At 38.3% G+C, this 24,332-nt stretch overlaps 1 protein-coding gene across 16 annotated transcripts in view; it reads left to right on the forward strand.

Moving 5' to 3' along the window:
* TJP1 (tight junction protein 1) overlaps positions 1-22,563 on the forward strand; it is a 352,070-nt gene extending 329,507 nt beyond the window's left edge. For 8 of the 16 annotated variants that reach the window (XM_075273552.1, XM_075273555.1, XM_075273558.1 and 5 more), the window contains 11 exons: positions 316-666; positions 2,306-2,554; positions 3,098-3,967; positions 6,386-6,477; positions 7,228-7,452; positions 10,634-10,684; positions 11,617-11,768; positions 12,731-13,199; positions 14,936-15,153; positions 15,944-16,087; positions 20,857-22,563. In XM_075273552.1, the coding sequence (XP_075129653.1) occupies positions 316-666; positions 2,306-2,554; positions 3,098-3,967; positions 6,386-6,477; positions 7,228-7,452; positions 10,634-10,684; positions 11,617-11,768; positions 12,731-13,199; positions 14,936-15,153; positions 15,944-16,087; positions 20,857-20,951 (2,916 nt within the window). In that variant the 3' untranslated portion in view covers positions 20,952-22,563. The remainder of the gene's footprint in view (positions 1-315; positions 667-2,305; positions 2,555-3,097; positions 3,968-6,385; positions 6,478-7,227; positions 7,453-10,633; positions 10,685-11,616; positions 11,769-12,730; positions 13,200-14,935; positions 15,154-15,943; positions 16,088-20,856) is intronic. The other 8 variants (XM_075273554.1, XM_075273559.1, XM_075273561.1 and 5 more) reach the window with 5 other exon arrangements.
* The last annotated feature ends 1,769 nt before the right edge of the window (positions 22,564-24,332 follow it).

Below are 24,332 nucleotides of genomic sequence, written 5' to 3' on the forward strand. Positions count from 1 at the left end.
ATTGCCTTTGATTTAGATGTCATGCACAATACAACTGATACATCTTAGAGTATATAAGTAGGTCAGAATTTCTTTTTTTTCTGTTTATATTTTTAATACAATAACATCAAAATTCAGCAGTGTCCCGTAAAACACATATGAGAATAAATAATTTTACAGTATTTGATATTCAAAATTGAGATTAGCAGACAAATTCTATGGGATTTGGTAAAGAAACAATTGAATGTTTACACTAAATAAGAGTCCTGGACTTCTCCAGCACAGTTCCAGAGCTCGAATTACTAACCTGGTCTAACTTGGCTTCATTCGGTGCAGGCAGAAGGTGGCACAGATGATGATCTTGATTTGCATGACGACCGTCTATCCTACTTGTCAGCACCAGGTAGTGAATACTCAATGTATAGCACTGATAGCAGGCACACCTCAGATTATGAAGATACTGACACAGAAGGAGGGGCTTACACTGACCAGGACTTGGATGAGACCCTCAATGATGAGGCTGGAACACCACCAGAGTCTGCCATTACACGTTCCTCTGAACCTGTACGTGATGACACATCAGGGATACATCATCAGGACAACCAAGCTTACCCATCATATCCACCACAGCCACAGCCAATTGTCAGAACAGATTCTCCAGGATATAAAAATGTACCTTCACAACAGGTAAGTCACGTTGAACACTTTATGCATGCCAGTTTGTTTTCTGTTTGTTAGACCATTTTTCTTTTACATTTGGTTTTCTGAGAAAGTCGCTAGGATCCTGACTTTAGTAGAATCCCCTGCAGGCCAACAGTACTTGGCTCATCACTTTTTTACTTTTTAAAGTACTTACATTATGTTACTTTTAGCACCTTATAAAATGTATTTTGAGTTTAGGTTAATTCATAACCTTTAACCAATGGACTGCTAGAAGGCAAGGCATTCACTCATAATCTTAACACAAAAGTGTTACTTATTTCTGCCCTGTGTACTTATGTACAGTGGTGTGTACTCCCTTTATTGTTCTGTTATTAATGAAAGGCTTGTATATATCCTGCTTATGGTAAGGTATTGCCCTGTTACTATTACAATGTTGTGGCTGAACTCCTTGTCTATATAAATAAGCAATGTCACAAAGTAGTTATTTTTATAGTTATATTTCTGACAAAGTATTGTATTTTTTTTAATGATAAATAGCTTTATTTTTATATTTAGTTACTGATTTTATTTATTTTATTTTTATTTATTTTTTTAACTATAACATTAGTTCAGAAAGTAACTATAAACTTGAGTGTGTGCCCAGTAGCTGATGGGCCTTCAATAAAGACATCTGCAGCAGAGGCTCTGCTAAGACTTCCTGCATTAAAGCAGTGAAAAATAGTGCAGCATGCCTTTTGTCTAGTTCTATGTTGGACGCTATGGTGGAAACTTGACAAACCCGTTTTAGTCAGTGGGGCACATCAGGTATCGTGTCTGTCATGTAATATATGTAGCACTGCTGTAATTTTAGTGTTTCTGTTCCTTTTAATGGAAATAACAGTACAGTAATCCATCAAGTCCACTACAATGTTCTGTATTTTTTTTTTATATGTATATTTTATTGCAAACATATGCTCTTGGTCATGATTTAGCTGTTTAAAACATATTTAAAAAAATAAATAAAAATCTTATCCTGATTTTGATAAACCTGCGTATTAGTTCAGCTCCAGTTCCCCTAGTTTGACATCTTATCAATTTAGAGCCACTAATTTTAGCCATATGCAGTTTTCTGCATCTTGTCCTACAGAGAACGGTGAATACACTTGACATAGCGGAGCAGCTTGTGTTTTAGAGGAGAGAACATTGCTCCACTGGTCTCATAATCTTTGCCCTATATTCTGGTGATGGTACCAGACAAGTAGTCATATTTTCTGTGGATATTTTTCATGTTATCTTAACTACTCCTATTATTCATTATATATAATTATTGATGTATAGCTCTTGAGAGGGGGGTGGGTGCGGTTACTGATTCTCTATTTAGATTTCCAGTTGATGTAAAGGAGTCTTGCAAAGCTTCTTGGGAAATAATATGCAAACTAGCTCTATTCCTGAATAAAGAAGGCAGTTTTCCTAGTTAAAACATTTCAAGGCTCTTTAACAGTTCAAAAACTGCTAGGTAGCGACCATTAGGTGGCGCTAGAGAGACTGCCTTCTTCTTTCTGCAAAAGAGCAGATTTTCAACTATTTGACAACCTAGTGTAAACTCTACTTTAGGAGAGTGTTTGCATTTTTGTAGATTTGTTTTTCTTTTGAAAGTGAACCAATTATTTTACACACTCCACAGAAAGCAGATGCCTTACCTGCTGCCCCTTACCTTTCTCTGCCGTCTGATACAAACACTACAACTTCAACTGCTGCTGTAAATCCTAATGTAAACCTAAGTAATGTCAGATTGGAGGAGCCCAACCCTGTCCCCTTCAGCTCTTACCAAGCACAAGCTGGCCCAATGCGATCACCTAACACTGAGGCAGCTCACATAATGCTAAGAGACCAAGAGCCTTCATCTTTACCTGTCCACATAGATCCTGCAAAGGTACCTGTACTACATTGTTGCACCAGTCTGTTCTATTTCCAGTCATACTTGCATCCAAATTTCTCTTTCTTTAACACTTTCCTCCTAAACCTTGACACACTGGAGGTACTGGCAATGTATTTGTCTATTGATCCAGTACTTGCAGTAATAAAGGTAGATAATACATTAGATTGGAGATTTGAAGCAGTTCACTAGGCTGCATCTAAATCACTGGAATTTAATACGCTTGCCTTTCCCCCTTGCATGGCTTCCTAGTAATGCATGCCTTCCCTTTCTATTTCTTAATATGTTCTTATTTTTTTTGGACATCTTTTTATGCATAAGTGTAGGTTCACTATACTGTTCACATCTAACATTTTCAATAGCTGGAACACGTTTCACAATATCTTTTAACTTAAATTCACCTGCACTGCATCAGAATCACCTTTTTCCAAGAAGCATGAGTACACTGCATGAAAGCTGCCATCTTGTGGCTATAGAACTGAATTGAAGATTTTTTTCTTTTCCAGCCTTACTTATCAGTCTTTCTTTTTATTTGTACAGGTGTACAGAAAAGAGCCATATACTATGGAAGAGAATCCTAGACATAATTACTTGATAAAACAACAAGTAATTGGCCATCAGAGACCAGAGAAAGACACCAACCTGAACTTTGATGCCCTGCCATCCTATGCAGAGAAAGCGATGAACAGAGAATATGATCCATCTTACAGATACGACCCTACTTCAGATTATGTGGATCAGTTCTCTCAAAGCTATGACCCACGAATACATAGTGATGATCATGTGCCTACTTATGATGATCAGTGGGGTTATTATGATGATAAGCAGTCCTCTTTTACACAAAGGCCACAGTTTGATAGTAAACATAGGGACTTTAGTGTTAGGCAGCATTCAGAAGAAAGTCTTGAGCGCAGCTATTTTCCACAGCAACCTCGTTTCGAGGAGCCACCTCCTGTTGCCTATGACAATCGACCTCGTCCTAAAAATTTTAAAGGACCCCAAATTCTTTATGATGAACCCCCTTCAGCAGAATTCGATATGCCTGTTCGTTATAAACCAGAGCCTCAAACCTTTCCTTCTGTGCCCACTTCTCGGCCTGCTGAAACGAAACCATATTTTGATCAGCATCCAAGGGGTTATGAACACAGTCCTTCCCAGGGATTTAATACGAAGCAAGGACAATATGATATTTCTCCTAGAGTAGAAAACATGCCACCTCCAGCACAGTTAAAGTCAGACCTTCTGCCGAACAGTAACAAACCTTTACCTCCACCAGCTGCTGTGAGTGAGGATGAGGAGGATCCAGCCATGAAGCCACAGTCTGTGCTTACCAGAGTTAAGATGTTTGAGAATAAGAGAGCCATTCAAGGGGATAAAACAAAGGACGTGAATGATATATCCGCTTTAAAGGTACTGCCACAACGTCTTTGGGAAATGTTGATTTGGGGTTAATGGGCATTTTTCTTTATCTTAATGTACATCTGTCACTAGTTTGTGTGATTCTTAATTTCCTATATGTTCACTGGTGGACATTCAACCTTTTAAATGTCTCTTTAGTGACTTTTTTCACTTTTAAGTTGTTTAAAAAAAAAAAAAAAAAAAGTAGCAGCCTAAAGGGTGGACCTTCTGCGTGATCTTGCCAGTCACATTATGTGTAGCTCTGCAAAGTATTCTGGGTCATATGATTGGTCAGCTGATTATTTCTGCTTTCTAAAAAGCAAGGGGAACTTCTAATGACTTTTCATTTATGGCCATATTGTTAAAGCCCTGCTGTATTATGCTATGGGCCTGTAGTACAAGGCATACTAAAGTATACAAATCACTCACTCACCATTGCACTATTCACTTTATTTTGCCTCAGAATGACCCCCTGCTTGGACATATGGTCGGTCCCTGATTTCTCTAAGTCTGAGAGAGCAGAACATGCAGCTTCTTAGACACATAGAAAAAGTGACTTCCAGATGTGAATTGGAAGGTCAGTGCTTTGATTGTGTGACCGGCTATGGGGACCGCTCGGAGGCTGAATAAAGTGAACAATACACCTGGTGAATGAGTGCGTTGTTCACTTTACCTTAGTATGTCCTGCCCTACCAGGCTAAAATTTGACCGGATTGAGTCTTTAAAATGCATAGGAAAAATGTAGGACAGCAGCAGTGTGCGATACCAGACAAAAATCCTAATCACAGTGCAGGATGCATGTATGAGATGATTTCATAAGCATTGCTCCAAAGAGAGGGTTGTAATCTCTGAAGGGAATGACCTAACATGTAACTTAATATGATCCTTAAAATAAAAACACCACCAATATTAATGTCCCAAACGATTAAAACTGTGTCAGGTGCAATAGGGACTCCAGTTAGTGGAATGTGAGCCCATCCCATTGGTACATATAGCGCTGTCTGTTTTGAATATCTGGATACTATATCACCGCAGATATTCTTTTTCCTATTTTGCAACTATACAGAGATCCGCCAACTATATTGAGAGCAAGACTCTGCGGTGTTGGATTTATTGAATATCTCTACAGTTTATTTCATTGGTTTTCCAATTTTAATCGTTTGAGGCATTAATATTGGTGGTGTTTTTAAGGATCATATTAAAAGTTATATTTTAAGCTACTCCGTTCAGTGATTATTCATTTGAGTGATTACCCTTCAGTGATTTCTCAAAGAAAGATTTGGTAACAGTCGCTTTAAAGGGGTTGTCTTCAGCCCCTTCACCTGGGGTGAACAGCTAAGGGTTAGTTTACATAGGGCAAGAGAGGGCGGATTTTGGCGCAAAATCCACCTCAAAATCCACCCCTTCACACTACATGTACTCAGGTCTATGTAGACCGATAGCTATCTTTTTTTTCTGCTAGTGGTTTGTTCCCGCTCGCAGAAAAAAGAAGCGAGCTGCCCTTTCTTGAGGCGGACATCGCTGTGGCGGAAATCACTGCAACACGTCCCATGTCAAGACAATCCCTCTGGACTAGGCCCATTTATTTGGACCTACTCTGGAGCAGGAAGCCAGTTTTGAACAAGCGTAATATGACTGCAAGTAATGGCCTGTACTCCTAGCACAATCTATAAAGGTTCAACAGTAAATTCCTTTAAGTGTAGTTATTTGTGATTGCTTTCTTTAAAAAGTGAAGTGAAAATAATAATAAAGTAATTAAATACAATATGTTGTATATGGATGAATAGTTCATGTTGCATATTTCCTTTTATAGGAATTAAGGAAATGTTCTGTAAAATTAATGCCTCCCTACAGTATATTTGTTGTTACTGGTTTATTATACATGAGCCATTGGTGACCTTATTGATTTTTGTTCATTAGTGACATTACTTCAGTTACTTTTTATCATTTCTTGTATTTGTGCAATTAGTTTATAGAACACAAGGAAACAAATAATAGGAGAGTGGGGGTTGGAAACAGAGGACCCCCTGCTGATCAGCTGTTTGAGTTCTTCACGATGCTCATGAGCTCTATGACTTCCTCCCTGTGCTGATGGCAAATTTATCGGGCACATGGTACTGTCAGCCATTCAGTCCTATAGTGCTTTGCTTTGTATTTGGTGAGAGGCTGCAGTACTCAGCTAGACCCCACCAGTCCTATATCTATTACCTATTGTAAGAGTAGGCTATCAATATGGAAGTCCCAATTAAAGCCTTTTAACACACAATGCAATCCACATGACTCTGTAAGCTAATCTTTTCTACCTTTTTTTTTCCCCCCTTTTCTTTCTTCTATATTCTTGGCTGCTCCAGTAATGTTTTTCATTAGCAGATTATATATTGGACACTAATAAAATGATTTGTTTATTTTTATTTATTTATTTTTTTTAAGGCCCCTGAAGTTGCACCCAAACCAATAACTGTTCCGGTAACTGCATCTAAAGCCCCACTGCCTCATTATGATCCGGAAAAACCAACCTATAGGTAAGATGGTGTGTGGTGTGTTTTTGTTTTACTTTTGGTGGTGATTTTATATTTATGTAGTTTCACATTGATTCTATATAGGATGCCAGATCAATGCCTAAAATTAAACATTAGTTTTTTACCTGGGTCAGACTTAAAATAGCTGGAACTTAATTATGAGGCTGCTATTGCCCCCCAAAGTCTTATCCACCTGAACAAAGCAGCTCTGGTGTTCCCTGATGTACTTCATTAGGTTGCTCCTGAAGCCTGAAGGGTATACTACTTGGAAACCAGAAAAGAAAGTACTGCATATTTTCTTGATCACGTCTTTTGTACCTTTAGGAGATTAGGGTGAGGGAAGCATTACATGGTACAGAAGGGGGCATCACAAGGGTATTTAAATGTACGTGGATTACAAAAAAGTGGTTTACAAGAGCTAATAGGCTTTAATCGATGTGCATTTGTTCTTTTTGCCTGTGCTATTGTTTCCCATGTGATTTACAAGATACCTGGAAGGCTCATTTAGCAGGTAATTTCATGTACAGTGTATAAAACATTACCTAACTTCATTCTGTTTAGATGGTTATTTGGATTTATCCAGATTCCCGTCCTGCAGTGCTGGTTATTTGCACAGCTATGCTTGGCATGTTAAAAGCCTGATGAGCAAAAATCATTTTTTTTTTTTTTTTCACTAAGTGTTATTGTGTATTATTTCTGAATTCTGTGTGGTAAGCAGTCTCTTGCAAAATATCTGTTACTGCTTTTCTTAAGAGTACCTGAACCGCAAAAACCTCAAATGAAGCCACCAGAGGATATTGTACGTTCTAATAATTATGATCCCGAGGAAGATGAAGAGTATTACCGGAAGCAGTTGTCTTACTTTGACCGTAGAAGCTTTGAAAAACCCACTCCACCCCTGTCTGTAAACATCCTTCCAGAGCCTGCTAAACCTGGACAATCTCAGAGCCAACTTAGCTTTAACAGCTACCCCTCCAAGTACGTTTTGACATGCTGCACTTGTCTCTCTGTGACCTCTTCATTGCACCTACATCCTGACCCTTTGCAGTGAAAGACATAGCACTTCATGTGTGAAAGCTGTACTTGTGACTCTGTTCTGACTTAATGTGTGCTGGGAAGTCGGGGGCTTTCTATAAGTTCTTGTGATGTCACATCAGTTTGTAATGGAATCGTACACTGCAGGTGTATGGGATACCGTACAATTCCTTATTTTAAGCTTTAGACACAAGATATCCTATACCAATTGGCTAATCAATAGTATATATTCCGATGTGATACCAATTGGCTAACGTTATGATATGTATTGAATTGACAACTTCCTCTTATGTCGAGTTTGAGGCTTTAGGTTGATATATCTTAAATGAACCTGATTGCGGAAGCTAGTAGTGTCCATATATAATCTGTAGTAGACTCAGCAATACGTTATACACTGCAGTGTATATTCAGATGCCCGGCTAGACTAACTCTAACTAACTATTGCTTTACTGCGGGGGAAATGGCTTTAAAGATTAACTGTGAACCTGTAACCAAAATGGCATTTTCATATACTGGGTGTGGTTTCTTTTACAGGCTGTTTTTTACATCTCCGTAATGGCTGTATATTCCATTTACTTGTATAGCAAGTTAGCTTTAACACTCATTCCCATGGCTATTGACTCCTTATTTATAAGGCCGAACCGAAAGGAACATTTGGACTGTAGCTGATAAGATAACTACATAAATTTGCACTTTCTGACATGCATCTCGATAGCATGGCGTGTACTTCCATTTAAACAACCTTTTAAAGGACATTTCTTTATGTTTCAGGGACTATATCAGGCGGCAGAATATACGTTTTTCCATTTAACCTTGGTGGATTAAATATTGAGTGCAGATGATTGTGGCGTGCCTAAGACTGTTTGTAACACACTTACTAAAGTCTTAAATGTCATACAGCAACTTGGCATTCGTATGCATGTTTACTACAACCGAGAGGAGCGCCAGTATAAGCCACATATTTATGTGAGCACCTGATATCCTAGCAGTTAGGTTTAGATCATTTTCATTGAATATGGATTTATCTATACTTCAGGCCATTTGTATCCACAGAGATCTAAAATGCAGTGTTCTCTGAAAGTGCAGTATATTGTCCACCCCAAATCATCTGGATTATGTCTTCTGCTGTGACGTTGTATCTTATTGTATCATGTGCCCTGAACTTTTCAGAAATTGAAATTATTTATTACTTTTTCGTTGATGATTTCTCTTTACACAAACCACATACAACGTCAGTATCGTCATCCTAACAGTTGTTGAATAGTGGCAGGCATGTGTGTATGTGTATGCCTCGTAGCACCTTGATGTAGATGGTGATTTTGAGCCATTCCTGCTGACCGCTATCCCTTCCAGCACCGCCATAAACGTGCACAGTCAGCCGATTGGACATGTTTTGGTCAGTGGACTGAGGGGAATGAAAAGCTGACAGACTGCTCTGGCAGCAGAATATTTTCTGTCAGTCCAAATAACTGGACATGTTAGACGTCCATTCTGGTAGTTCTACTTGAAGTGGAATGGATGCCTATATCCAGTAATAAGAGTGTTAGTTTTCTAACTATTATTTCAGTCTGGTCTTTTATGGGCTCTAGTTTTTATACTTATTAGTTTCTTGCGGACTTCGTAAACCTTTCGGGCTTTTTTTTTCTTGTGTGTGTGTGTGTGTGTGTGTGTTTTTTTTTTTGTTTGTTTTTTTTTCCCCCTTCATTTCAGTCTATTTTGGCAAGACTAACATGTTGTACTATACTTGCCTCCAGAATGAAGGAAACAGTAGTCAGGAGGCTAATTCTACATTGTCCCCTGTAGTCAGTACGTTCATGTCCGGTGTTACAATGACTAGGCCAGAGTGAGGTTCTGTCTAGAGCGATATAACCCAGTTCCCTTCAGTGGGACATTGTCTCATTGCGACCTGGTCAGAACATTGGACCAGGAGGCAGAGAGAGAATTTGAATGGTCCATTTTCTATTTGTGTATTATTTTCAGATATATGTTTTCCATGCATTATGCTTATTTGAAGAATACTATATTGTTAGTGTACTTTATTGGCTTCAGCGCCAAAGAGAGAAACCGTACTTCACTAGTGTAGAAAATGTTTTAAAGGCATTTTCCAGGATCTTGAATATTGATAGTCTGTTCTTTATAATAGGCCATCAGTATAAGATCTATGATGGTCTGGCTCTTGGCATCCCTGACTGTAAACTTTTTGAAGGGTCTCCAGTGCGTTGTATGCAAGAGTCCATATAGATGAATGCTGTATGTATAGTAGTGGCAATGCATGATATTGTGGCTTTGTCTTATTCTAGTCCCTTGCTTTACTGCTACTAAAATTGTGTTCAGGTAGACAGTCTCATGTGAGCTACTCTGATGTCAGCAGTCCCTTCATATAGCTGATCTGCAGGGATGACAAGGGACCCCACAGATCTGTTATTGATAATCTGTTCTAAGGAAGACAATATTTCGACCCTGGGAAACCATTTTAACACTATACTTCATAAAATTATGCACTTTCAGGAAGTTAGCTACATAGTAATATTAGAAAGACGCGCGAAAAGGCTTTTTGTCTAATGGCTGGCCTTTCCCAGTGTTCACTGTGTGAAATCTACAAAGCCAATGCATAGATGACTATGGGGAGTGCATTTATTTTGTCTTAGGTAATGTATTAGTACATTGGGCTTCATTTATCAAACCAAAAAGTGGTCTTGTTACTTTAACTTTTCCAAAACTGGTTTAGCGATGTCTATTCTGGGAAAGTGAAAGTAGCCCCTTTGGTTGATAACAACAAGACCATTTTTTGGTTAGTTTTTGTGTTAAAAAAGGCTCTCTATGTCATAGAAGATTGTTTAATATTACTGTCCCTATGCTGTGATGTTTTATTAATCGTTGTCGCTAACCGTTGCTTGGTGTTTGTGTCTCTTTGTCTTCTGCAATACCTGCTATCTCTTTGCTGCTCAATGTTTAATAGAATAACCTGTTTTAGAATAGGTGATTGTCACTCCACAGTAGATAGATATTCTGTAAGTATTTCTCAACAAAAAAAAAAAAAAAAACTTGCAAGAGTTGATTTTCTTAAAGTTAGAATGACCCTTTTCTTTCATTCTTCTGTCATGTCTGCTTTGCCACCGCATAGATTTCTTGGCTCTTACACTAGCTATGACTACTTGAAAAGGAACATCAAGTGGTAAGATTGGCATTAACATAAGGCTGTGTTTATGGTGTCATTCCTCCTAGATGTACCACAGCATTATGTGCACCAAGAAATTGGGATGGGGGATGGTATGATTTAAAAAAAAAAAAAAAAAGTTCCTGTGGAAAAAAATGTTAGTATGGGAGAGATGTAATCTTACTAAGACTTATTTTTACAACTTATTTACTAATAGCAGTGCACATAAAGTTGGGTATTCTTACTTGAGATGCTTTTAAGATCCAGTCGGCATTTGTTTGTATGTCCAGTATGCAGAAAACGCACCTTTATGATATGTATAAAGAACAAAAAAAACAGAATGGTTCTGTCTGTAAATGAGACTTTAGTTGCTTTGAGTCTCAGTATTGACTGATTTCTTGTTTGTTCTATTGCTGCATTTTGATCTTGCAGTCTAGAGATATCATTCATACGGAATGAATAACATACAAGTCATCCGCCTTAATGTTGTCAAGTTTGTGCTGTTGCATTAACATCTCAGTTCTGCGTTCTCAAGTCTATGGCGTAGAGGTATCTGAGTGAATGTATACTGTCCAGAACCTGCCATACATGAACTTCTGGATTTGTGTTTGAAAACAAATCCTGAGCCAATGAACTGAAGGTATAGGCAGTCAGAATTAGTATTCCACCTCAGAATAGGTAATAAAATCTTGTTTTTAGTTCCAATTAAGGTCTATACCTTTTTTGTAAAGGGTACATACCCTGATGTTGAACCCAGACACACTGCACTCACTGAAATCTTTCATACCACTTTTTATAGATTCCCACTTGATGTCTACATGTTCAGTTCTCAAGTATGTAAGTAGGGCAAGAGAACGCTCTATATGTGTACAGTTATTGGAAGAGAGAAACCTTCTTTGTGTGTGTTCAGTTATTCTGAGACTTAATGACTTTTGCTCACACTTTAACAGGGGAAAACCTGCCGAAGCGGATCCTGCTGACAGGCCCATAAGTGAGAAAAGATATGACCCAGTCCCACAGGTTACTTCCACTTCCCAGTATAACCAACCTTCACCCGTGCTTGTAAACCACACAGCACACACAAAACATACACATTCAGAAGGTAAGTAGTGTTTGTATATTTTTTCTAACTACAGATTGACTCTTTTTTATATATATTTTGGTAGCCGAGACCACATAGCTAGATTAGATTAATATATATGATAACTATATATTTGAAAGTCGTTTTCTAGGAATTGACATATTAATGGCTTACTCTAATGATAAACCATCAGTATTGATCTGCGGAGGACTATCTAACTGCACCCCTACTAATCCAATGTTTAAAGGGAGTGCCGAACTGTGGTGAGTGTTGCAGGCTCTTCATTACCAGACGTTGTGCCATAAATTCTGTAGTGGCAGTGGCTTATGCTATAAGTAACTCTGTCCTAGTCACTTGAATGGCATTAAGCTGGAATAAGATACAGCCACCACAAAATGTGCAGTTCTGTGCCTGAAAAACAATGAAGAAACTGCAGTGCTCTCCCAAATTCCTCAGCCCCTTCAATCAACTGATAGGTGGAAGTGAGGCGTCAAACCCCAATAAATCTGGTGTTGATGGCCAATATTATTTAGACCATCAAAATTAAAGTCCCAGACAACTCCTTTAAGCTGTAAACTATTTATGCACTTTCATTTACCTGCTGTTTTGGTGTATATTTTTCAGTTAAAGGGGTTTACCCAAGCTATAATTATATTTAAATTTGTAGACAACTGAAATATCTTTGAGAGAATTTGAAAGATTTTCTCTAACCATCTTAGTGGTTGACAGTTTTTATCTTAACCAGTTGTCACTGGATGTGGTCACACGTTATCTAGTGGGGGGACACTATGTACTATGGTATTCTTACGAGTACCAGACTATCACCACAAAGATGTTCAGAGAAGACCTTTAAAACTTTAAAAATATTTCATCTTAAGTAGCAAAAATGTTAAATTTTTAACTGTCTGCAAACTTAAATATGGTCATTTTAATGGGAAAACCCTTTCAATCAGAGGGCTTATTTTTTTCTCTTTGCATTACAGTCAACTCTGTGTCAGTGGAAGTCACAAATCCCCCTCTTCCAAAACCAGAACCGCCACCACCTCAGACCAAGCCAACGCTCTTTAGACCTACCAACAGAGAGGATACAGTGCAGACAAACTACTTTCCTCAGAAAAGCTTTCCAGACAAAAGTCCGGTTAATGGCACTGAACAGCCGACAAAAACCATCACACCATCTTTTAACCGCTTTACTCCTAAACCTTACACAAGCTCTGCCAGGCCTTTTGAGCGCAAGTTTGAGAGCCCCAAGTTCAACCACAATCTCCTGCCAAATGAAGCACAAGTAAAGCCTGAGCTACCTGCCAAACCTCAAAACTCTCCTCAACCAATTTTGAAGTCGACGAATATAACCATGTCTCCTGAGCTTGATGGTACTTCCAAGCAAATGGACAGTAAATCTAAATATCAACCAAATAATGTCAATGCAGTGCCTAAAGCTATCCCAGTCAGGTATAGTTACTTCCGGTTATATGTGAGCACTAATGTATTATACATCTTTACTAATACATCAAAGTGCAAATCTGCAAGATCTCTTATCAGTATGTAAACTTTTTTTCTATAACACTGTGCTGAAGATTTCAGAGGTTATGGTGTCATTTTCTCTAGCTGATTTATTTATTACACCAGATGTGTTTGACCAGGGAGCAGGGTGGTGACCAGGGAAAGCTTTTTTAGCTATTATAAATCTGGTAACATTTTTGGAGGGGTTTTTCAGACTTATTTGGTAAATATAATTGATATTTGAGGACATTTCACATTCCTTTTCCACTACTCCCACTAGACCGTCTAAGTGGTAACGACTAATAATTTTTCTTTAAACTAAGTTACAAAATTATATTTTGTAATTGGATTAATTGATTGAACCTGTTAAAGGGGCTCTATCACTAGGAAAAGTCATTGTTAACTAATCACACCTTTGCATAGCCCTTAGAAAGTCTATTTCACACCTACCTTTTGTATGTAGATTGCCTCACTGGTTTCTGAATAAGTCCGTTTATATTCATATGCTAATTAGACTAATGCACGATAGAAGGTGCACACCTCTCCTATTGTCTTCTATGGGAGACGGCTCCTGCTGATGATGATGATGACTCAGCTTCCTGTTTGCTTCACACACATAGAAGATAATGGGAGAGAGGAGGCTGCTGGGAACTTCCTGTACTGGCTGGAGGCTCATTAGCATATGAATAAAAATGGACTTATTCAGAGACCACTGAAGCAATCTACATACAAAAGGTAAGTGTGGAATAGCCTTTCTAAAGCCTATGCAAGCATGTGTTTAGATAAAAATGACTTTTCCCAGTGATAGAGCCCCTTTAAAAGCTGTGAGGTAGAATCTAGATTTAGCCTGCTGTTTTACTTTAGTAATAAATTGATCAGTAGTTAACTTGCAAGAAGCTAAGTACTCTTAGGCAGGGTTCACAATACCGCCACTGTTCAGCCCGGCGTTTCTGTCATAAACCCCGGGGAAACTGGACTGGGGACGGCTTTCCAGCGGTCAACTTGAAAACCCATTCATTTGAATGGACTTTTAAAGATGACCGCCGGTGTCTGTATTTGGCCTCTCCACCTGGAAACATTTTTGAGTTTTTTGCACAGACACAAAATTGTACATGCAGGACTTTGTGTCCATGCAAAAAAATAAATAAATAAATAATGGTTTCCAGGCAGAGAGGCCACATATGGAAACTGACGGTCACCTTTAAAAACCCATTCAAATGAATGGGTTTTAAACTGACCGCCGGCAAGCCGTCCCCTGTCCAGTTTCCCTGGGGTTTAGAACGGGAGCCCTGGTGCGGACAGCGGCGGTAGTGTGAACTCAGCCTTAGGTGAAATGATACAAATCAGTAATTTATTTCTCTTGTTTGTATAGCGCACGTATTTTGCAGTACTATGCAGACATTGTTACCCACTGTCCCATACAGGGCTCACAATATAAATCTGTTTATCTTTGGAGTGTGGGAGGAAACCCACACAAACACGGGGAAAACAAATAAACTTCATGCAGATGTTGTTCTTGTTTGGATTCAAACCTAGGACTCCAGCAGGACAATAGTGCTAACCTGTGAACAATCTTGGGCATTTTAAACTGGTGTACAATGGTTAGTTTGCAATAGTAAAGTCCATCTTCTCATGTAGTTACTTTACTGAATCTCCACTTTTTCTCATGAACCTTTGTCTTGCAGTCCCTCTGCCCTGGAAGAAGATGATGACGACGATTCCCACACAGTTGTGGCAACTGCTAGAGGTATTTTCAATAGCAATGGTGGTGTCTTAAGTTCCATAGAGACTGGAGTCAGCATCATCATACCTCAAGGAGCTATTCCTGATGGGATTGAACAGGAAATCTACTTCAAGGTCTGCAGGGACAACAGCATCCTGCCACCCCTCGATAAAGAAAAAGGTTAGAAACTGCTTGTTCAACAGTTTAGTTACACTTTAAACAACTTTTTATTTTCTGACAGTATTTGTGTCAGTAATAAATTTTGTAATATACTTTTATTAATGACGTTTGCCTCCTTTCATTGAAATCCTGCATTTCTTTATTTTGTCCCCTTGCTTCTCTATCGAGAGCTGTGCCCCGCTTCTCACTGAACAGTAGGTGGAATGTACAGAAAATAAGGGTGGGGATCACATGAGAGTTATCTCGGGCATTAAGGAAAGTAGAATATTGGGATATTTATATACAGTTGCATATAAATATCCCAATCCCATCTGTTTTCTCCACCAGTGCAATCTCTGGAAGTAATATACATATAACTATCTTCTTTTTCATATGACACCAGAAGCAAGCTTCTACGTTTTATAATGCCCGAGATATAAGTGACCCTCATATTTCCTGCTTTACACACAAGGCCAAGGCCCTCTACCAGACACAGTACAGCTCTCAATAGAAAAGCAAAGGAAAGATAAAGAAATGCTGAATTTCAAAAGAAAGGAGCCAAAACCTTTTAATCAAAATAGCGATTAATCAGGTATTTTATCTCAATTACGATTAATGATGATTTAGAGTACACCCCTTTTAAACTATCCAGATTTTTCAGTATGATTAAGTGTTTGGAGAACTCCATGAGGTTTATTACAGATTGTATTAAGGACACTAATGCTGGCAGAAAATCAAACTTTTTTGAAAGTTTAGTTGCATATAACATACAAATGTATCTTTACATTTATTTATTTATTTATTTTTGCAGGAGAAACACTACTCAGTCCATTGGTTATGTGTGGGCCCCATGGATTGAAATTCTTGAAGCCAGTGGAGCTACGCTTGCCACACTGTGCGTCTATGACTCCTGATGGTTGGTCTTTTGCTCTAAAATCATCCGACACCTCGTCGGGTATGCTTTTTTCCATCTGTCCTATTGGGTCGTTTGGTCACTATTGCTCACGTAGCATGATTCACACAATCAAAAATACTTCAGTTAAAATCATACATTTGCATTTCGTGTTCCTTCTCACTTTCTGCTTTTTGCACATGTACAGCTTTTTAGCAATCTAAAAAATTTTTGAGAAACTAAATATTTTAACATGAAAACGTTATAGCATATATATATATATCAGGCATATTCTATTTTGTTTTATCCGTTTATCTGGAGTGCTGAATGTCATTTCACTATTTGGCAGTGTGATGGATAAATCTTGGTTTGGTGGATAAACTAGTGACTGCCTGTGAAAGTCTAAATGTCCTACCATAAATTTATGTGGAAAGGGATGAATGTACGAGGCTGCTTTGCAGTCAACGGCAATAAGTAGGCTCTTTTCTGTTGCCGTATGACTAGGTGAATAAAGATATGGTTTGATAGCTTTGGTGTGGAGTAGAGATGAGCGAACACTGTTCGGATCAGCCAACCCGAACAGCATGCTCCCATAGAAATGAATGGAAGCACCTGTGACGCCTGCCAGCCGCCGGCAAAGTCAGCGTCACAGGTGCTTCCATTCATTTCTATGGGAGCGTGCTGTTCAGATCGGCTGATCCGAACAGTGTTCGCTCATCTCTAGTGTGCCCCTCCAAAGAAATCATAGGTAATAATTCACTCCCACATCCGAAGTCACGTGATGCTGTGATGTTTTGTTCAAGCTCACTCCCCGATGTGAGCAACAGTATGTTAGAGCTGGCAGATGAATCCTGGGAAATGTAGTTTGTTCACAGATTCACTTCATGTGAATAACAGTGAGTACAAGGAGTCTCGAAAGCCAAGAAAAGACTGCACAACGGAACAGTGAGTATTTTGCACTGCTGTGGGTGTATTTGTAGATAGTTTTTTGAAGCTGGATAACCCCTTGAAAAAAAATTAGCACCCAGTTAGCAAAGCACTCATATCTGGTGATTTATATATTTATTTTTTTTTGCTGCCCATTCTATAAGCTTTTCTTTTTGCCAGTGTTTTTGTGTCTGATAAAAAGAAATTATACCTGAACACCATTGAGACTTTGATGAGGAAGGGTTGAACAATAAATTTGGTTCTGCGTTTATGGTCTTTTGGATGCCAATTCTTTAGCCTGCAGAACTTTGAGACTCCTTTTTGGCATTCTTACAGATTTTCTTCACTAATAAAGGTGCCTTTTTATGGTACCTCATCAAAAAGCTGCAGCAATTCGGAGTATTTATAGGTGCGAGTAATGATTTCTGCAGCAATTAACTCTATGTATTAAATTAGAGACTTGAAGCTGTTTTTCAGTCAATATGCTGCGATGTCTGCACTAATGAAACCATTCTGCTCAGTTGAAAGTCCTTGTTGGCACATTCTGCTCAGAGATGCCAAGCCTCTTGTATGACTGTTTTCTACAAAAGCTATTCATGAATGCACATTTTGTTACGTACCTACTTGGGATTAGCTCATGGACACTTACAATTTACACAAAATATACTACAGTAAGGTTGACCACTTGATCTCCAGTTAGTAGATGGGCAGGTTTCTCCTTGATGCTCTAAGGTCTATGTTAAAGGGGTTTTTCCTTCAGATTTATAAAAACTCTTAAGGACTTTTCATGAAAGCTCAACCTAAATGTTTCTTCTAAACTGTTGGGCATTACTATATTTTACTAAAGTAAATAACTTTATTTGCCTAATTTCAGTTCCTCAACATTTTAAGCAATCCACAAATGGCAAGGATCTGAAACATTAAAAATGAGATTACCCAGCTTTTAAGAACCGAAGATCTTTTTGTAGGTAGGCCATATTAAACTGGTGGGCTCCGACTCTTGAAACTCCTGCCCATCAGTGGTTTAGAAGGGTCTCTCTGCAGCCTCCTAATGATTGCATAAGATTTTAGTTTGTTCTACCCTCTGTGTTGGAATTGGCTAATTGAAGCTTGCCCGAATTCTGTAGTCTCTTTTGTTCATCATTGGGGCGCCAAAAGTTGGACCTCTACTGATACTGAGAGGCATGTGTCTCCTCATAAATCAGGCGCAGCGTCTGTCAGGACACTGAAGTCTCTGCCAGCTTGTAGCTGGCTAACATTGCAGGGATCGTTTGTGCTAGTAAATTGTCATATATGACGATAAATCTGATGATGGCGGTGTAAAAGAGGAAGGGGGGGTGACTTTTTATGTCTTGTAGAGTAGAAACTGGCACGATCAATCACCCAAGAGATATTTAGGGCACTTTTCTTATTCAAATCTGTTTCTATTTGTGGTGGTGATCATGTAGTAGATCTTTTTCTTACTATTGTTTGGGACTCTTCAGTTGTCCTCTTCATAACTACTTGTACTTTACCTGATCTGGGGGTTGAAAAAAAAATTGCATGTGGCTGAGATGGTTCTGAGCAGGATATGTTACAGGAATTGTATGGTTTACCCAAGCAGAAGATGTTAAGTGAAACTGCAGAGGGAGCAGTCACTTTAAACAGTTCTTGCAGCTTTAACTTCAACACATGCAACTGACAGTTTACTGGGAGAGGAGAAAAAGAAAAAAATATCCTTCTGTCTCTTTAGATGGCTCCAGGGAAGGAGGTATCATGGGTTTATGTTCATGATCTCACATCCAAGTTATCACTCAGAAAGCTCACTTGCCATTTAACCCATAAAATGCTGCGATCAATACTGACCACAGTACCGAAGTCATTGTACAAAAAAAAGTAAAAATAGACCTTTTAATTAAAAAAAAAACAAAAAAAAACACCCAGTTGGGTATAGCCACATGTGCACCAACCTCTAATATAAAGTTAGTACTATATTTATTTTACATGATAAACACCATTAACCATAAAATTCAGATGTCAGAATTGGTGTTTTATGTTCATCTCGGCTCTCAAAAACAAAAAGTAATAAGGCTTTTTGATCAGTTTTTATGAGCCCACAAAATACAAGGTCATGTAAAGCTACACTGAAATAAAATGTAAAGAGATATGAACGCAGAATCTCACAGAGAGGGATAAAATGTTACTGGTTTAAGGCTAAAATGTGTTAAGGGTTAAAAGGTACATGAGGCGCCAGAGTTATGTGCCTGCTATATTTATGTGAGCCATAAGTCCAGATCAGCAATAACAAAAGTGACGTTTTCGGGAAGGTTTTTGCAATTTTAATGTTAGTGCTAGGAGGTTAAACTGGGCTCTCTGGAATTTAGACTATACTACAGTTTTTTTCATTGCTGATAAGTTTCCATTCTTTCAGCAGCCACTGAAGTGTAAACAAGATATGTACCACAGTACGACCATATAGTATTCTCTGTGTGTGTACAGCATTCTAAAACTTCAATGCACATAGCTGTTCCATAAAAGTATCTATCAGCAAGCTTGTCTGTATGTTTGCAAACAAAAATGTCACAACAGTAATCTGCTAGCACTAGGGGTCCATTCAAACGGAGGAATTTGGCACAGAGTCTGATGTGAAATTCGCGTCAGAATCCATACGCAAAAATAAGTTTCCCATTGATTTCAATGGGTTCTGTTTTCGTCGCGGAACCCATTGAACACAATGGGAGGCTTTTTTCTTTCTTTTTGCGTGATTCGTGTCAGAATCCTCATCAAATTTCTCTGTGTGAATGGACCCTAAGGTGACATTCACACGACCATGTACGTGTCGCTGGGCCGTGATTGAGCGGCACACGGCTGTCATCTGTGTGCCTTTTGTTCTTCCACGACCCCATTCCTTGGGTTAGTGAGCACAATCTGCAAAACAGACGGAACCTGTCCTGAGTTTTCCTCATGGCCCCATACACCAGACCGTGAAAATACATAGCAGACTGTGCACCTGGTTGTGTGCATGAGGCCTGAGCAATACATGAAAATAAGGTTTCTTGTGCACATTTTCATCACATTGTCAAGTCCAGCAACAAAGGCATCCTCTTTGGATGAGGCCCTATTCTACAAAGTCTTTTCCCTGTGCGGGCCTAGGCCTTTATATGAATTAAGGTCTAGTGCAGTCTAGCTATGTTTGTGTTGTAAATAATATTACTGGAAAAAAAAGCCTTTAAAGCAGTAGTTCACTGCAGGAGGTGGAATGTGACTGAGGCTACACTGCTACAGTTCATGTGGGGGTGGATGTGTAGTATTGTACATGCACACAGATGAGGCTTTTCTATATGGTGTGCTGTGCTCACTTACAGCTTTTCCGTGACGCTCATACGTTTACATCAGACGGGTTGTCCAGTATATATGTAGATTCCACATTGTGACTGCCATGGTTGCACTACCTGAAAAGTTGTGCCAGCACAGAGTATTACTGTTATGACAACAGTATATATATATGTGTGTGTGTGTGTGTGTGTGTGTGTATATAGTATGGTAAAACTGTGGTTTTAAATTACACTAAGTTTATTAGTGAAACTTAGTGTAATTTATGTTTGCTTAAACACCACATATTGCATAGAGTTTAGAGCAATTTCTTGTTCTGTCCAGTGGAGGGCAGTGTTTAGTTTATGGAAGAATCTTTTCTGTATTTTTTTTTGCTTAAATTGCTTTCATGTGTACGTATTGAAATCCAATCCACATTAAAGTACACACAAAATAGATTATTGTGAAGGGCTGTACATGTGTAAAAACAAAAACAAATCACTGAGCTGCCTGTTTTTGTTTTGTTTTTTCAATTTTGCTGATATATATTTAAAACATTCTGTTCATATGTTGTCGAGAATTAACATCTCTGTCTTTCCCCAATATATCTACAGGTGACCCTAAACATTGGCAGAACAAATCTCTTCCTGGTGACCCTAACTATCTTGTCGGAGCAAATTGTGTATCTGTATTGATAGATCACTTCTAAGCCTACAAGTGTAAAGATAAGAAATAATGTGAAATCTACTATGGACCTATTTATCTTTATGCCACCTATTGAGTATTATTTGACCTTTTAAATAACAATGGGACTCAATAGTGCTAGGAAATTTGCCTGAACTTGCATTTTGTGGAGTAAACTTTAAAGCCATGGTCAAAGTTTCGGCCTCAGAAGTGGCATGTGAAGGTAGGCCAGTGTCACACCTTCCTTGTCCGGTAACAAAACGCCTTTCACTCGCATTCGTTTGTCTCCAAAGGACCAATGCTGATAACACTAAAATAAAGTCATTTTCAGAATTATACTTTTAATGATTGCCCGATGCCACTGAAGGATACCGCTTGTTTTATTTTTCGAGGTTAACCACTTAAACTAGCACTTCTATTTTTTTTTTTTTTTTTTTTCCTGTCATCTGATCATGATAGACACATGTTTGCACCAGAACGAACTGCTTTGTTGTTAGGGGAGAAAGGTGTTTCTTCATAGCCTTGCTGTTGAGCAATCTGCCACCCACACTTGTAAGGTATTTTCCAACAGCTTACAGATCTGAATGTTAGATACGTGAGGTGACTTGTGACATGTCCTATATGAGAATCAAATTGATGGCCTATGTTCCCCTTTAAGTGAAAAAAGATTGAAAAGGTGTGTAGACCAATCACGGCATAGGGTTTAATGTAACTGACAATGGTTCTGGTGCTTCTGTGGATCTGTAAATTTACCATTTACTACACATTTAACCAGCAGGGATGCCTTACCCTCATGTTACGGTCTTTTTTTCCCCCATAGTTCTCTGTACTACGAAGTTCATATGGCTTTTTTGCGCTTATTTAGGATAATATATAATGAAGAAAGATTGAAGAAAATATGAATTATTATGAATTTTTTATGAGGTGAGCAGGTAGGGGTAAAAATACTCCTGTCAACTCCAAAAATATTGAAGGAAGTTGTCTGTTTCTGCTATGCATTTAAAAAAAAAAATCTCAAAGATGTTACAATGCCTGTATATAAAATGCGTGCATACCACTTTTTGTTTTGTTTTTTTCCTTTTGTTTTTTTTTTCTTTCCTTTTTATTTTCTGTTTTTGTTTGTTTGTAAATTTAACTTTTTTAAGCTTTACTTTTTGTATAAAAAAAAAAGAAAACTGAACGTTTCTTAAGGATACCTTTGTACTCATACCTTTTTTGAGCCTTGAACTTTGTAACATCTGCAGCAATAAAGCGCATTTCTACAGTACTCACCACAAGAACATTTTGAAGCGAAATGCACAAAAATTGCTATCTTTATAAATGCTGAGCATAAATCCTCAGAATTCTCTAGTTTGATTCTTATCTTTAAAGTATCCCTGCTGCAATTTGTGATAAGGATGCTGTATAATGTGCCCTAAAATGTATTTTTTTACTAATAGACAATTTATTATGGCACATTCGCACGGTTTCAGTAGAAGATACAGCACTGCATTCTCCTAATCAATTATTAGTCTTCACGTGTGGCTGATTACATTTTTTTTTTTATTTCTTTCCTTTGCAGTTATTAAAATTACACATTTCTAAATATACAAAATAAAACTGGTTTTAAAATAAAATAAATAAAATAAAACCTTAAAGTGTGAATTTGTACATTATTTGTTTGCATATGCATTTCAAGGGCTTGTTTTTTGTTGATAACATTTTGATACCGGTTGTCTGTATTTTATCTATCTGTTTTTGACCTTTTTAAAACCAGGGAATTGTTTAATTTTTCAGGTATTGTCTAAGATTAGTTTAAAGGGGCATAACTTTTTATTTACTTCTGTATATAATAGGAAATAATTTAGATTTCTAATATACATCAGTGTGAAATTCTGAAATTCACGTTCATTTCTTATGTCCGTACACCTGACCCCAAACTACACAGTAGAATGCTATAGCCCAGGGGTAGGGAACCTTCGGCTCTCCAGCTGCTGTGAAACTACAACTCCCAACATGCTCCACTCACTTCTATGGGAATTCCAAGAACAGCAGAGCCAGTATGCATGCTGGGAGTTGTAGTTTTGCAACAGCTGGAGAGCCGTACGTTCCCTACCCCTGCTATAGCCCATGGACCAGTCAGTCCTGTGTAATACATCCAGTGCCTAACTGAATGAAAGGAGTGGGTTAGGTGGGGACTGTATTGTTCTTGTTTGTGTTTTTATGTACCTTCTTGTCTTTGTTCTGAAATTGTTAAACTTAATACAAATAATGCTAGGTTATTACTAGCGTTTGGGGACTTCCCCCATTCCGCTTAAAATAGTCGAAAAGTCATGCAAGCACAAATTTTCTCTCTGCTAATTTCAGTATAAAATCAGTAGAAGCTTGGTGGACCCCATTATAGTCTATGGGGTCTGTGTGTAATTGCGTTTTAAGCTAATAGGGATTCATGTTTAGTCCTGTTCAGTTAGGTCATGAATAGGGTTGAGCGATCGGGACCGGAAAAGATCGGATTTCGATCGGCGATCGAGTTTCACGATCGCGATCGAAATTCCGACCCGATCTTTTCCAGCGGGATCGAGATCGGAGGTTATCTCAAGATCGGATCAACCCTGAAAGTGACTTTTCCCATAGAGAAGCATTGACTAGGGTTGAGGATCTGATCGGCGATTGAGCAAATTTCGCGATCAGGATCGAGATCGGCTGGCAAATGATCGGAAATCGGATTTTAAAATCGATCTTGAAATCTCAAGATCGGCTCAACCCCAGTCATGAATGCATTATACAGGACTGACTGGTGCTTGAGCTACCTCATTACATTATTCACTATGGGTTCGATAGAACTGACCTAAGAAAGATGTGAAGAAAATAATTTTTAATAAACCTATTAGAAAATGATTATTTGATAAAGAAATAGTAAAAATAAACCAAAACCTGAAATGAATTTATAGGTACTTATGTACATTACGTGTAAGTTGGTTGAACCTAGAAATTTAAGTCAGGCAGTGAATTCGCCCCCTTCACACTTTAGGTAGCCCGTGGAGCATGCATTTTAAAGTGTATGAACAACGTTTAGGTTTAGTTTTTTTTTTTTTTTCTCCCAACCAGCTCCCACACACAGCCACACCGAGAAGTAATGCCACACTCTTCCATGGACTGTTTGGTATTGTAGCTACAGTATTGTGCAGTATGGCCTAAAACTTTTGCAAAGTTTTTAAAAATTATAACAATAAGTGAATGAGTAGAAGAAATCTAAGTGGAATGAATATTTAATGTGACTTCTCTTTGGATGAGGAGTCCTGTAAGTGGTGATATGGCTCTCGTTAACCTCATTCAGTCGGTCTGGTCTTACATGAAGAGACAAAAGGATTTGAGCAAGCCTACATTTAGATCTATGGTCAATTTTGCAAGTTGTCTGGAACAACTT

The sequence above is a fragment of the Leptodactylus fuscus genome, chromosome 5, assembly GCF_031893055.1.
Source record: "Leptodactylus fuscus isolate aLepFus1 chromosome 5, aLepFus1.hap2, whole genome shotgun sequence".
NCBI classification, from domain to species: Eukaryota; Metazoa; Chordata; class Amphibia; order Anura; family Leptodactylidae; genus Leptodactylus; species Leptodactylus fuscus.